This window comes from Sphaeramia orbicularis, unplaced genomic scaffold (assembly GCF_902148855.1).
Source record: "Sphaeramia orbicularis unplaced genomic scaffold, fSphaOr1.1, whole genome shotgun sequence".
NCBI classification, from domain to species: domain Eukaryota; kingdom Metazoa; phylum Chordata; class Actinopteri; order Kurtiformes; family Apogonidae; genus Sphaeramia; species Sphaeramia orbicularis.
In genome coordinates this window covers 301,771-315,802 of record NW_021941513.1, presented here as the reverse complement: position 1 = coordinate 315,802, position 14,032 = coordinate 301,771, and the positions used below count along the sequence as shown (strand labels likewise).

At 39.8% G+C, this 14,032-nt stretch overlaps 1 protein-coding gene across 1 annotated transcript in view; it reads left to right on the top strand.

Moving 5' to 3' along the window:
• LOC115416017 (multidrug resistance-associated protein 1-like) overlaps positions 1-14,032 on the top strand; it is a 95,455-nt gene that overhangs the window by 38,808 nt on the left and 42,615 nt on the right. Inside the window, exon 17 of the mRNA XM_030129718.1 lies at positions 353-549. Within this exon, the coding sequence (XP_029985578.1) occupies positions 353-549 (197 nt within the window). The remainder of the gene's footprint in view (positions 1-352; positions 550-14,032) is intronic.

Below are 14,032 nucleotides of genomic sequence, written 5' to 3'. Positions count from 1 at the left end.
TTGTGTCCTCCTAGACTCAAGTGTCACTCACACAGGTGGATAAATGTCTATGAATGTTCAATGGTAGTGGGAGGGGCCATAGGCAGCCATGCCTCTGTCAATCCCCCCCCCCCCCCCCCCCCCCCCCTCAGGGTAGCTGTGGATACAGGTGTAGTTTAACCCCCCCACCCCAGGGCACCTGTGGATACGGGTGTACTTTACACCCCCGGGCAGCTGTGGATATAGGTGTAGTTTACCCCCACCAGAGGGAGAATGTGAGAGTGGACGAATAATGGGTCAATCATGTAAAACACTTTGAGTGTCCAAAAAAGCGCTACATAAATCTAATCCATTCTTATTATTTGGACATTAGGCGTACCAGTGGTGGTGATCGAATCTGGTTCCTTTGCCTGGTCTCCTGACGGGCCAGTGTCTCTGCACAGTCTGAACATAAAGGTGGAACCAGGGTCCATAGTGGCTGTGGTCGGCCATGTTGGCTCCGGAAAGTCCTCACTTCTGTCGGCCATGTTGGGAGAAATGGAGAGGAGGAGTGGCTCTGCCTGCATTAAGGTAAGGGAAGAGCTGATAAGGTAAGGAAACAGCTGATAAGGTAAGGGAACAGTTGATAAGGTAAAGGGAACAGCTGATAAGGTAAGGGAACAGTTGATAAGGTAAGGAAACAGCTGATAAGGTAAGGGAACAGTTGATAAGGTAAGGAAACAGCTGATAAGGTAAGGGAACAGTTGATAAGGTAAAGGGAACAGCTGATAAGGTAAGGGAACAGTTGATAAGGTAAAGGGAACAGCTGATAAGGTAAGGGAACAGCAGATAAGGTAAAGAGAACAGCTGATAAGGTAAAGGGAACAGCTGATAAGGTAAAGGGAACAGCTGATAAGGTAAGGGAAGAGCTGATAAGGTAAAGGGAACAGCTGATAAGGTAAGGGAAGAGCTGATAAGGTAAAGGGAACAGCTGATCAGGTAAAAGGAACAGCTGATAAGGTAAAGGGAACAGCTGATAAGGTAAGGGAACAGCTGATAAGGGAACAGCTGATAAGGTAAAAGGAACAGCTGATAAGGTAAAGGGAACAGCTGATAATGTAAGAGAACAGCTGATAAGGTAAAAGGAACAGCTGATAATGTAAGGGAACAGCTGATAAGGTAAAAGGAAGAGCTGATGAGGTTAGGGAACAGCTGATAAGGTAAAGGGAACAGTAGGTAAGGTAAGGGAACAGCTGATAAGGTAAAGGGAACAGCAGATAAGGTAAAGGGAACAGCTGATAAGGTAAAGGGAACAGCTGATAAGGTAAAGGGAACAGCAGATAAGGTAAAAGGAACAGCTGATAAGGTAAAGGGAACAGCAGATAAGGTAAAAGGAACAGCTGATAAGGTAAAGGGAACAGCAGATAAGGACAGAGGTTCAGTCCAGAGAGAACCCTTACCTTAACCCTAACCCTAACCTTAACCCTACTGTTCCAAACATGTCCTTAGTCTTTTTTTAATCTGATTTTTTCTTCGACACACACACACACACACACACACACACACACACAAATCCAACAAACACTAAGGTATAAACATGTACTGATTCATTGATCACATTTTCTCAAATTCATGTTTTATGGACTGTGTCTTTATGAACACCAGTCTGTCACTTCTACTTCTTCTCAGTCCATTCCTCACCTTCTCTTCTAGTACTGAACACATAAGAGGATTTTTTTTAAAAAGGAAAAGACAGAAGAAAAAAACAAAGAAAGAGGGGAAGTGACTACAGTTCTGGCACAGCCTGTATTAATATTGACCATCTTTGAAGAGGCGGTCTGTTTTCAGCTGTAGTCTGTTTTCAGTCTGTTTTCAGCTGTAGTCTGTTTTCAGTTGTAGTCTGTTTTCAGTCTGTTTTCAGCTGTAGTCTGTTTTCAGCCGTTGTCTGTTTTCAGTTGTAGTTTGTTTTCAGTCTGTTTTCAGTTGTAGTCCGTTTTCAGCTGTAGTCTGTTTTCAGTCTGTTTTCAGCCGTAGTCTGTTTTCAGCTGTAGTCTGTTTTCAGCCGTAGTCTGTTTTCAGCTGTAGTCTGTTTTCAGCTGTAGTCTGTTTTCGGTTGTAGTCTGTTTTCAGTCTGTTTTCAGTTGTAGTCTGTTTTCAGCTGTAGTCTGTTTTCGGTTGTAGTCTGTTTTCAGTCTGTTTTCAGCTGTAGTCTGTTTTCAGTTGTAGTCTGTTTTCAGCTGTAGTGTGTTTTCAGTCTGTTTTCAGCTGTAGTCTGTTTTCAACTGTACTCTGTTTTCAGTTGTAGTTTGTTTTCAGTCTGTTTTCAGTCTGTTTTCAGCTGTAGTCTGTTTTCAGTTGTAGTCTGTTTTCAGTCCGTTTTCAGTTATAGTCTGTTTTCGGCTGTAGTCTGTTTTCAGTCGTAGTCTGTTTTAAGTCTGTTTTCAGTTGTAGTCTGTTTTCAGCTGTAGTCTGTTGTCAGCTGTAGTCTGTTTTCAGCTGTAGTCTGTTTTCAGTTGTAGTCTGTTTTCAGTCTGTTTTCAGTTGTAGTCTGTTTTCAGCTGTAGTCTGTTTTCAGTCTGTTTTCAGTCTGTTTTCAGCCGAAGTCTGTTTTCAGTTGTAGTCTGTTTTCAGCTGTAGTCTGTTTTCAGTCTTTTTTCAGCTGTAGTCTGTTTTCAGTCTGTTTTCAGCCGTAGTCTGTTTTCAGCTGTAGTCTGTTTTCAGTTGTAGTCTGTTTTCAGCTGTAGTCTGTTTTCAGTTGTAGTCTGTTTTCAGTCCGTTTTCAGTTGTAGTCTGTTTTTGGCTGTAGTCTGTTTTCAGTCGTAGTCTGTTTTCAGTCTGTTTTCAGTTGTAGTCTGTTTTCAGTTGTAGTCTGTTTTCAGTCGTAGTCTGTTTTCAGTCTGTTTTCAGCTGTAGTCTGTTTTCAGCTGTAGTCTGTTTTCAGTCCGTTTTCAGTTGTAGTCTGTTTTTGGCTGTAGTCTGTTTTCAGTCGTAGTCTGTTTTCAGTCTGTTTTCAGTTGTAGTCTGTTTTCAGATGTAGTCTGTTTTCAGTTGTAGTCTGTTTTCAGTTGTAGTCTGTTTTCAGTCTGTTTTCAGTTGTAGTGTGTTTTCAGCTGTAGTCTGTTTTCAGTCTGTTTTCAGTTTTCAGCTGTAGTCTGTTTTCAGTTGTAGTCTGTTTTCAGCTGTAGTCTGTTTTCAGTCTGTTTTCAGCTGTAGTCTGTTTTCAGTCTGTTTTCAGCCGTAGTCTGTTTTCAGCTGTAGTCTGTTTTCAGCTGTAGTCTGTTTTCAGTTGTAGTCTGTTTTCAGATGTAGTCTGTTTTCAGTCTGTTTTCAGTTGTAGTCTGTTTTCAGCTGTAGTCTCTTTTCAGTTGTAGTCTGTTTTCAGTCTGTTTTCAGCTGTAGTCTGTTTTCCGTCTGTTTTCAGCTGTAGTCTGTTTTCAGCTGTAGTCTGTTTTCAGTCTGTTTTCAGTCTGTTTTCAGTTGTAGTCTGTTTTCAGCTGTAGTCTGATTTCAGTCTGTTTTCAGCTGTAGTCTGTTTTCAGTCTGTTTTCAGTTGTAGTCTGTTTTCAGCTGTAGTCTGTTTTCAGATGTAGTCTGTTTTCAGCTGTAGTCTGTTTTCAGTTGTAGTCTGTTTTCAGTCTATTTTCAGTCATAGTCTGTTTTCAGCTGTAGTCTGTTTTCAGTCTGTTTTCAGCTGTAGTCTGTTTTCAGTCTGTTTTCAGCCGTAGTCTGTTTTCAGTTGTAGTCTGTTTTCAGCTGTAGTCTGTTTTCAGTCTGTTTTCAGCTGTAGTCTGTTTTCAGTTGTAGTCTGTTTTCAGTCTGTTTTCAGCCGTAGTCTGTTTTCAGCTGTAGTCTGTTTTCAGTCTGTTTTCAGTTGTAGTCTGTTTTCAGCTTTAGTCTGTTTTCAGCTGTAGTCTGTTTTCAACTGTACTCTGTTTTCAGTTGTAGTTTGTTTTCAGTCTGTTTTCAGTCTGTTTTCAGCTGTAGTCTGTTTTCAGTTGTAGTCTGTTTTCAGTCCGTTTTCAGTTATAGTCTGTTTTTGGCTGTAGTCTGTTTTCAGTCGTAGTCTGTTTTAAGTCTGTTTTCAGTTGTAGTCTGTTTTCAGCTGTAGTCTGTTGTCAGCTGTAGTCTGTTTTCAGCTGTAGTCTGTTTTCAGTTGTAGTCTGTTTTCAGTCTGTTTTCAGTTGTAGTCTGTTTTCAGCTGTAGTCTGTTTTCAGTCTGTTTTCAGTCTGTTTTCAGCCGAAGTCTGTTTTCAGTTGTAGTCTGTTTTCAGCTGTAGTCTGTTTTCAGTCTTTTTTCAGCTGTAGTCTGTTTTCAGTCTGTTTTCAGCCGTAGTCTGTTTTCAGCTGTAGTCTGTTTTCAGTTGTAGTCTGTTTTCAGCTGTAGTCTGTTTTCAGTTGTAGTCTGTTTTCAGTCCGTTTTCAGTTGTAGTCTGTTTTTGGCTGTAGTCTGTTTTCAGTCGTAGTCTGTTTTCAGTCTGTTTTCAGTTGTAGTCTGTTTTCAGTCGTAGTCTGTTTTCAGTCTGTTTTCAGCTGTAGTCTGTTTTCAGCTGTAGTCTGTTTTCAGTCCGTTTTCAGTTGTAGTCTGTTTTTGGCTGTAGTCTGTTTTCAGTCGTAGTCTGTTTTCAGTCTGTTTTCAGTTGTAGTCTGTTTTCAGATGTAGTCTGTTTTCAGTTGTAGTCTGTTTTCAGTTGTAGTCTGTTTTCAGTCTGTTTTCAGTTGTAGTGTGTTTTCAGCTGTAGTCTGTTTTCAGTCTGTTTTCAGTTTTCAGCTGTAGTCTGTTTTCAGTTGTAGTCTGTTTTCAGCTGTAGTCTGTTTTCAGTCTGTTTTCAGCTGTAGTCTGTTTTCAGTCTGTTTTCAGCCGTAGTCTGTTTTCAGCTGTAGTCTGTTTTCAGCTGTAGTCTGTTTTCAGTTGTAGTCTGTTTTCAGATGTAGTCTGTTTTCAGTCTGTTTTCAGTTGTAGTCTGTTTTCAGCTGTAGTCTCTTTTCAGTTGTAGTCTGTTTTCAGTCTGTTTTCAGCTGTAGTCTGTTTTCAGTCTGTTTTCAGCTGTAGTCTGTTTTCAGCTGTAGTCTGTTTTCAGTCTGTTTTCAGTCTGTTTTCAGTTGTAGTCTGTTTTCAGCTGTAGTCTGATTTCAGTCTGTTTTCAGCTGTAGTCTGTTTTCAGTCTGTTTTCAGTTGTAGTCTGTTTTCAGCTGTAGTCTGTTTTCAGATGTAGTCTGTTTTCAGCTGTAGTCTGTTTTCAGTTGTAGTCTGTTTTCAGTCTATTTTCAGTCATAGTCTGTTTTCAGCTGTAGTCTGTTTTCAGTCTGTTTTCAGCTGTAGTCTGTTTTCAGTCTGTTTTCAGCCGTAGTCTGTTTTCAGTTGTAGTCTGTTTTCAGCTGTAGTCTGTTTTCAGTCTGTTTTCAGCTGTAGTCTGTTTTCAGTTGTAGTCTGTTTTCAGTCTGTTTTCAGCCGTAGTCTGTTTTCAGCTGTAGTCTGTTTTCAGTCTGTTTTCAGCTGTAGTCTGTTTTCAGCTGTAGTCTGTTTTCAGCCGTAGTCTGTTTTCAGTTGTAGTCTGTTTTCAGCTGTAGTCTGTTTTCAGTTGTAGTCTGTTTTCAGTCTGTTTTCAGCTGTAGTCTGTTTTCAGTCATAGTCTGTTTTCAGCTGTAGTCTGTTTTCAGTCTGTTTTCAGCTGTAGTCTGTTTTCAGCTGTGGTCTGTTTTCAGCTGTAGTCTGTTTTCAGCTGTAGTCTGTTGTCAGCTGTAGTCTGTTTTCAGCTGTAGTCTGTTTTCAGTTGTAGTCTGTTTTCAGCTGTAGTCTGTTTTCAGTCTGTTTTCAGCTGTAGTCTGTTTTCAGCTGTAGTCTGTTTTCAGTCTGTTTTCAGTCTGTTTTCAGCCGTAGTCTGTTTTCAGCTGTGGTCTGATTTCAGTCTGTTTTCAGCTGTAGTCTGTTTTCAGTCTGTTTTCAGTTGTAGTCTGTTTTCAGCTGTAGTCTGTTTTCAGTTGTAGTCTGTTTTCAGTCTGTTTTCAGCTGTAGTCTGTTTTCAGATGTAGTCTGTTTTCAGCTGTAGTCTGTTTTCAGTTGTAGTCTGTTTTCAGTCTGTTTTCAGTCATAGTCTGTTTTCAGCTGTAGTCTGTTTTCAGTTGTAGTCTGTTTTCAGTCTGTTTTCAGCCGTAGTCTGTTTTCAGCTGTAGTCTGTTTTCAGCCGTAGTCTGTTTTCAGCTGTAGTCTGTTTTCAGTCTGTTTTCAGCTGTAGTCTGTTTTCAGTCTGTTTTCAGTTGTAGTCTGTTTTCAGATGTAGTCTGTTTTCAGTCTGTTTTCAGTTGTAGTCTGTTTTCAGCTGTAGTCTGTTTTCAGCCGTAGTCTGTTTTCAGCTGTAGTCTGTTTTCAGTCTGTTTTCAGCTGTAGTCTGTTTTCAGTCTGTTTTCAGTTGTGGTCTGTTTTCAGCTGTAGTCTGTTTTCAGTCTGTTTTCAGCTGTAGTCTGTTTTCAGTTGTAGTCTGTTTTCAGTCTGTTTTCAGCTGTAGTCTGTTTTCAGCCGTAGTCTGTTTTCAGTTGTAGTTTGTTTTCAGTCTGTTTTCAGTTGTAGTCCGTTTTCAGCTGTAGTCTGTTTTCAGCCGTGGTCTGTTTTCAGTTGTAGTCTGTTTTCAGCTGTAGTCTGTTTTCAGTCTGTTTACAGCTGTAGTCTGTTTTCAACTGTAGTCTGTTTTCAGTTGTAGTTTGTTTTCAGTCTGTTTTCAGTTGTAGTCTGTTTTCAGCTGTAGTCTGTTTTCAGCCGTAGTCTGTTTTCAGCTGTAGTCTGTTTTCAGCTGTAGTCTGTTTTCGGTTGTAGTCTGTTTTCAGTCTGTTTTCAGTTGTAGTCTGTTTTCAGCTGTAGTCTTTTTTCGGTTGTAGTCTGTTTTCAGTCTGTTTTCAGCTGTAGTCTGTTTTCAGTTGTAGTCTGTTTTCAGCTGTAGTCTGTTTTCAGTCTGTTTTCAGCTGTAGTCTGTTTTCAACTGTACTCTGTTTTCAGTTGTAGTTTGTTTTCAGTCTGTTTTCAGCCGTAGTCTGTTTTCAGCTGTAGTCTGTTTTCAGTCTGTTTTCAGTTGTAGTCTGTTTTCAGCTGTAGTCTGTTTTCAGTCTGTTTTCAGTTGTAGTCTGTTTTCAGCTGTAGTCTGTTTTCAGCCGTAGTCTGTTTTCAGCTGTAGTCTGTTTTCAGTCTGTTTTCAGCTGTAGTCTGTTTTCAGCCGTAGTCTGTTTTCAGTTGTAGTCTGTTTTCAGTCTGTTTTCGGGTGTGGTCTATTTTCAGATGTAGTCGGTTTTCAGTTGTAGTCTGTTTTCAGCTGTAGTCTGTTTTCAGTTTGTTTTCGGTCGTAGTCTGTTTTCAGTTGTAGTCTGTTTTCAGTTTGTTTTCGGTCGTAGTCTGTTTTCAGTTGTAGTCTGTTTTCAGTCTTTTTTCGGTTGTAGTCTGTTTTCAGATGTAGTCTGTTTTCAGTTGTAGTCTGTTTTCAGCTGTAGTCTGTTTTCAGATGTAGTCTGTTTTCAGTCTGTTTTCAGCTGTAGTCTGTTTTCAGATATAGTCTGTTTTCAGTTGTAGTCTGTTTTCAGTCTGTTTTCAGCTGTAGTCTGTTTTCAGTTGTAGTCTGTTTTCAGTCTGTTTTCAGTTGTAGTCTTTTTTCAGTCTGTTTTCAGCTGTAGTCTTTTTTCAGTTGTAGTCTGTTTTCAGTCTGTTTTCAGTTGTAGTCTGTTTTCAGTCTGTTTTCAGCTGTAGTCTTTTTTCAGTTGTAGTCTGTTTTCAGCTGTAGTCTTTTTTCAGTTGTAGTCTGTTTTCAGTCTGTTTTCAGTTGTAGTCTGTTTTCAGTCTGTTTTCAGTTGTAGTCTTTTTTCAGTCTGTTTTCAGCTGTAGTCTGTTTTCAGTTGTAGTCTGTTTTCAGTCTGTTTTCAGTTGTAGTCTGTTTTCAGTCTGTTTTCAGCTGTAGTCTTTTTTCAGTTGTAGTCTGTTTTCAGCTGTGGTCTGTTTTCAGCTGTAGTCTGTTTTCAGTCTGTTTTCAGCTGTAGTCTGTTTTCAGTTGTAGTCTGTTTTCAGTTTGTTTTCAGTTGTAGTCTGTTTTCAGCTGTAGTCTGTTTTCAGCCGTAGTCTGTTTTCAGCTGTAGTCTGTTTTCAGTCTGTTTTCAGCCGTAGTCTGTTTTCAGCTGTAGTCTGTTTTCAGCCGTAGTCTGTTTTCAGCTGTAGTCTGTTTTCAGTCTGTTTTCAGCTGTAGTCTGTTTTCAGTCTGTTTTCAGTTGTAGTCTGTTTTCAGCTGTAGTCTGTTTTCAGCCGTAGTCTGTTTTCAGCTGTAGTCTGTTTTCAGTCTGTTTTCAGCTGTAGTCTGTTTTCAGCTGTAGTCTGTTTTCAGCCGTAGTCTTTTTTCAGTTGTAGTCTGTTTTCAGCTGTAGTCTGTTTTCAGCCGTAGTCTGTTTTCAGCTGTAGTCTGTTTTCAGCTGTAGTCTGTTTTCAGCCGTAGTCTGTTTTCAGCTGTAGTCTGTTTTCAGCTGTAGTCTGTTTTCGGTTGTAGTCTGTTTTCAGTCTGTTTTCAGTTGTAGTCTGTTTTCAGCTGTAGTCTGTTTTCGTTTGTAGTCTGTTTTCAGTCTGTTTTGAGCTGTAGTCTGTTTTCAGCTGTAGTCTGTTTTCAGTCTGTTTTCAGTCTGTTTTCAGCCGTAGTCTGTTTTCAGCTGTGGTCTGATTTCAGTCTGTTTTCAGCTGTAGTCTGTTTTCAGTCTGTTTTCAGTTGTAGTCTGTTTTCAGCTGTAGTCTGTTTTCAGTTGTAGTCTGTTTTCAGTCTGTTTTCAGCTGTAGTCTGTTTTCAGATGTAGTCTGTTTTCAGCTGTAGTCTGTTTTCAGTTGTAGTCTGTTTTCAGTCTGTTTTCAGTCATAGTCTGTTTTCAGCTGTAGTCTGTTTTCAGTTGTAGTCTGTTTTCAGTCTGTTTTCAGCCGTAGTCTGTTTTCAGCTGTAGTCTGTTTTCAGCCGTAGTCTGTTTTCAGCTGTAGTCTGTTTTCAGTCTGTTTTCAGCTGTAGTCTGTTTTCAGTCTGTTTTCAGTTGTAGTCTGTTTTCAGCTGTAGTCTGTTTTCAGTCTGTTTTCAGTTGTAGTCTGTTTTCAGCTGTAGTCTGTTTTCAGCCGTAGTCTGTTTTCAGCTGTAGTCTGTTTTCAGTCTGTTTTCAGCTGTAGTCTGTTTTCAGTCTGTTTTCAGTTGTGGTCTGTTTTCAGCTGTAGTCTGTTTTCAGTCTGTTTTCAGCTGTAGTCTGTTTTCAGTTGTAGTCTGTTTTCAGTCTGTTTTCAGCTGTAGTCTGTTTTCAGCCGTAGTCTGTTTTCAGTTGTAGTTTGTTTTCAGTCTGTTTTCAGTTGTAGTCCGTTTTCAGCTGTAGTCTGTTTTCAGTCTGTTTTCAGCCGTAGTCTGTTTTCAGTTGTAGTCTGTTTTCAGCTGTAGTCTGTTTTCAGTCTGTTTACAGCTGTAGTCTGTTTTCAACTGTAGTCTGTTTTCAGTTGTAGTTTGTTTTCAGTCTGTTTTCAGTTGTAGTCTGTTTTCAGCTGTAGTCTGTTTTCAGCCGTAGTCTGTTTTCAGCTGTAGTCTGTTTTCAGCTGTAGTCTGTTTTCGGTTGTAGTCTGTTTTCAGTCTGTTTTCAGTTGTAGTCTGTTTTCAGCTGTAGTCTTTTTTCAGTTGTAGTCTGTTTTCAGTCTGTTTTCAGCTGTAGTCTGTTTTCAGTTGTAGTCTGTTTTCAGCTGTAGTCTGTTTTCAGTCTGTTTTCAGCTGTAGTCTGTTTTCAACTGTACTCTGTTTTCAGTTGTAGTTTGTTTTCAGTCTGTTTTCAGCCGTAGTCTGTTTTCAGCTGTAGTCTGTTTTCAGTCTGTTTTCAGTTGTAGTCTGTTTTCAGCTGTAGTCTGTTTTCAGTCTGTTTTCAGTTGTAGTCTGTTTTCAGCTGTAGTCTGTTTTCAGCCGTAGTCTGTTTTCAGCTGTAGTCTGTTTTCAGTCTGTTTTCAGCTGTAGTCTGTTTTCAGCCGTAGTCTGTTTTCAGTTGTAGTCTGTTTTCAGTCTGTTTTCGGGTGTGGTCTATTTTCAGATGTAGTCGGTTTTCAGTTGTAGTCTGTTTTCAGCTGTAGTCTGTTTTCAGTTTGTTTTCGGTCGTAGTCTGTTTTCAGTTGTAGTCTGTTTTCAGTTTGTTTTCGGTCGTAGTCTGTTTTCAGTTGTAGTCTGTTTTCAGTCTTTTTTCGGTTGTAGTCTGTTTTCAGATGTAGTCTGTTTTCAGTTGTAGTCTGTTTTCAGCTGTAGTCTGTTTTCAGATGTAGTCTGTTTTCAGTCTGTTTTCAGCTGTAGTCTGTTTTCAGATATAGTCTGTTTTCAGTTGTAGTCTGTTTTCAGTCTGTTTTCAGCTGTAGTCTGTTTTCAGTTGTAGTCTGTTTTCAGTCTGTTTTCAGTTGTAGTCTGTTTTCAGCTGTAGTCTGTTTTCGGTTGTAGTCTGTTTTCAGTCTGTTTTCAGTTGTAGTCTGTTTTCAGCTGTAGTCTTTTTTCAGTTGTAGTCTGTTTTCAGCTGTGGTCTGTTTTCAGCTGTAGTCTGTTTTCAGTCTGTTTTCAGCTGTAGTCTGTTTTCAGTTGTAGTCTGTTTTCAGTTTGTTTTCAGTTGTAGTCTGTTTTCAGCTGTAGTCTGTTTTCAGCCGTAGTCTGTTTTCAGCTGTAGTCTGTTTTCAGTCTGTTTTCAGCCGTAGTCTGTTTTCAGCTGTAGTCTGTTTTCAGCCGTAGTCTGTTTTCAGCTGTAGTCTGTTTTCAGCTGTAGTCTGTTTTCAGCCGTAGTCTGTTTTCAGCTGTAGTCTGTTTTCAGCTGTAGTCTGTTTTCAGTTGTAGTCTGTTTTCAGTCTGTTTTCAGTTGTAGTCTGTTTTCAGCTGTAGTCTGTTTTCGGTTGTAGTCTGTTTTCAGTCTGTTTTCAGCTTTAGTCTGTTTTCAGTTGTAGTCTGTTTTCAGCTGTAGTCTGTTTTCAGTCTGTTTTCAGCTGTAGTCTGTTTTCAACTGTACTCTGTTTTCAGTTGTAGTTTGTTTTCAGTCTGTTTTCAGTTGTAGTCCATTTTCAGCTGTAGTCTGTTTTCAGTCTGTTTTCAGCCGTAGTCTGTTTTCAGCTGTAGTCTGTTTTCAGTCTGTTTTCAGTTGTAGTCTGTTTTCAGCTGTAGTCTGTTTTCAGTCTGTTTTCAGTTGTAGTCTGTTTTCAGCTGTAGTCTGTTTTCAGCCGTAGTCTGTTTTCAGCTGTAGTCTGTTTTCAGTCTGTTTTCAGCTGTAGTCTGTTTTCAGCCGTAGTCTGTTTTCAGTTGTAGTCTGTTTTCAGTCTGTTTTCGGGTGTGGTCTATTTTCAGATGTAGTCTGTTTTCAGTTGTAGTCTGTTTTCAGCTGTAGTTTGTTTTCGGTCGCAGTCTGTTTTCAGTTGTAGTCTGTTTTCAGTCTGTTTTCGGTTGTAGTCTGTTTTCAGATGTAGTCTGTTTTCAGTTGTAGTCTGTTTTCAGCTGTAGTCTGTTTTCAGTCTGTTTTCAGCTGTAGTCTGTTTTCAGATATAGTCTGTTTTCAGTCTGTTTTCAGCTGTAGTCTGTTTTCGGTTGTAGTCTGTTTTCAGTCTGTTTTCAGTTGTAGTCTGTTTTCAGCTGTAGTCTTTTTTCAGTTGTAGTCTGTTTTCAGCTGTGGTCTGTTTTCAGCTGTAGTCTGTTTTCAGTCTGTTTTCAGCTGTAGTCTGTTTTCAGTTGTAGTCTGTTTTCAGTCTGTTTTCAGTTGTAGTCTGTTTTCAGTTGTAGTCTGTTTTCAGTCTGTTTTCGGTAGTAGTCTGTTTTCAGATGTAGTCTGTTTTCAGTTGGAGTTTGTTTTCAGTTGGAGTCTGTTTTCAGTCTGTTTTCGGTTGTAGTCTGTTTTCAGATGTAGTCTGTTTTCAGTTGTAGTCTGTTTTCAGCTGTAGTCCGTTTTCAGCTGTAGTCTGTTTTCAGTTGTAGTCTGTTTTCAGTTGTAGTCTGTATTCAGTCTGTTTTCGGTTGTAGTCTGTTTTCAGATGTAGTCTGTTTTCAGTTGTAGTCTGTTTTCAGTCTGTTTTCAGTCTGTTTTCAGTTGTAGTCTGTTTTCAGCTGTAGTCTGTTTTCAGTTGTAGTCTGTTTTCAGTCTGTTTTCAGTTGTAGTCTGTTTTCATCTGTAGTCTGTTTTCAGTTGTAGTCTGTTTTCAGTCTGTTTTCAGTTGTAGTCTTTTTTCAGCTGTAGTCTGTTTTCAGCTGTTGTCTGTTTTCAGTTGTAGTCTGTTTTCAGTTGTAGTCTTTTTTCAGTTGTAGTCTGTTTTCAGCAGTAGTCTGTTTTCAGCTGTAGTCTGTTTTCAGTTGTTGTCTGTTTTCAGTTGTAGTCTGTTTTCAGTTTGTTTTCAGTTGTAGTCTGTTTTCAGCTATAGTCTGTTTTCAGTCTGTTTTCAGTTGTAGTCTGTTTTCAGCTGTAGTTTTTTTTCAGTCTGTTTTCAGTCTGTTTTCAGTTGTAGTCTTTTTTCAGCTGTAGTCTGTTTTCAGCTGTTGTCTGTTTTCAGTTGTAGTCTGTTTTCAGTTGTAGTCTGTTTTCAGTTGTAGTCTGTTTTCAGCAGTAGTCTGTTTTCAGCTGTAGTCTGTTTTCAGTTGTTGTCTGTTTTCAGTTGTAGTCTGTTTTCAGTTTGTTTTCAGTTGTAGTCTGTTTTCAGCTATAGTCTGTTTTCAGTCTGTTTTCAGTTGTAGTCTGCTTTCCGCTGTAGTCTGTTTTCAGTTGTAGTCTGTTTTCAGTCTTTTTTCAGTTGTAGTCTGTTTTCAGTCTGTTTTCATCTGTAGTCTGTTTTCAGTCTGTTTTCAGCCGTAGTCTGTTTTCAGTTGTAGTCTGTTTTCAGCTGTAGTCTGTTTTCAGTCTGTTTACAGCTGTAGTCTGTTTTCAACTGTAGTCTGTTTTCAGTTGTAGTTTGTTTTCAGTCTGTTTTCAGTTGTAGTCTGTTTTCAGTTGTAGTTAGTCTTGCTCTGATCTTCTCCATAATAAACTCTTTTTTATTTTCACTCTGTCTTTAAACAGCTGTGGTTTGAACCAGACCTCTGTGATCAGCTTTTTCACGATCAGAAACAGGATTCTCAATAAATATTTTGAATTTTTATCAATCATTCCACCAGGAATTAGACCCAGAATGTAAAGTGTTGGTTTCAAATGGAAATCAATACTCAGTTTGTGTTCAGCCTCCTTTTGGACTTTTTTTTCTTGTCTTTTTGGACAGTCCCAGAGTATTTGGCTGTAGTCTTCATGTGACTCTTTCCACCACAGTCCAGCCACAGTCCAAACACTGAAGACAAGATCAAAGAGAATCCTTTAGTTGTCGCACAACAGTGACATTTGTCATGTTTCAGCAGAGGGCGTGGTTTATTCTGAAGTTCCAGTTATTTTGAGTCATTTTGAGTCATATGACCTCCACAACAGACAGCAAAGAAAAGAGCAGTGGATCCAATCGACTGGGAGAAGATGAGTGCCATCTAAAGGCCTGTATGAGAGGACCTGAACCTCCTGAGGACCTGAACCTCCTGAGGACCTGAACCTCCTGAGGACCTGAACCTCCAGAGGACCAGAACTTCCTGAGGACCTGAACCTCCTGAGGACCTGAACTTCCAGAGCACCTGAACCTCCAAAGGGCATTAGTTTGTCCCTTTGGATAGACTGAACCTGTGTTCTGGGACCAGATGATCTTCTTGTCCAAATGTACACCCATATATTTGTACGTCAGCACCAGAACCATGTCCACCCACATATGGTGACTGGATGAACAGGGCATTTAGACTTTATAAAATCACACCCATGTCTTTGGCCTTGGAGGCAGTTTTCTAATGACTCCAGTCCCAGAAGGGTTGGGTCAGATCCCCTGTACTCCCCTTCTGTCACTTTCTGGTCCAGTTTATACAACATGAATAGGAAGAGAGCCAGAACAGGCCCCTGTGGAACACCAGTGCTACTCATTACTGTCCCACAGACACAGTTCCCCAGCCTGACCCATGGTGGTCTTCTAGTCAGGTACTCTGTAATCCAGGAAACAAAGGAGGGGTCCCCACCCGTCATTCACAGCTTTTCTCTGAATATG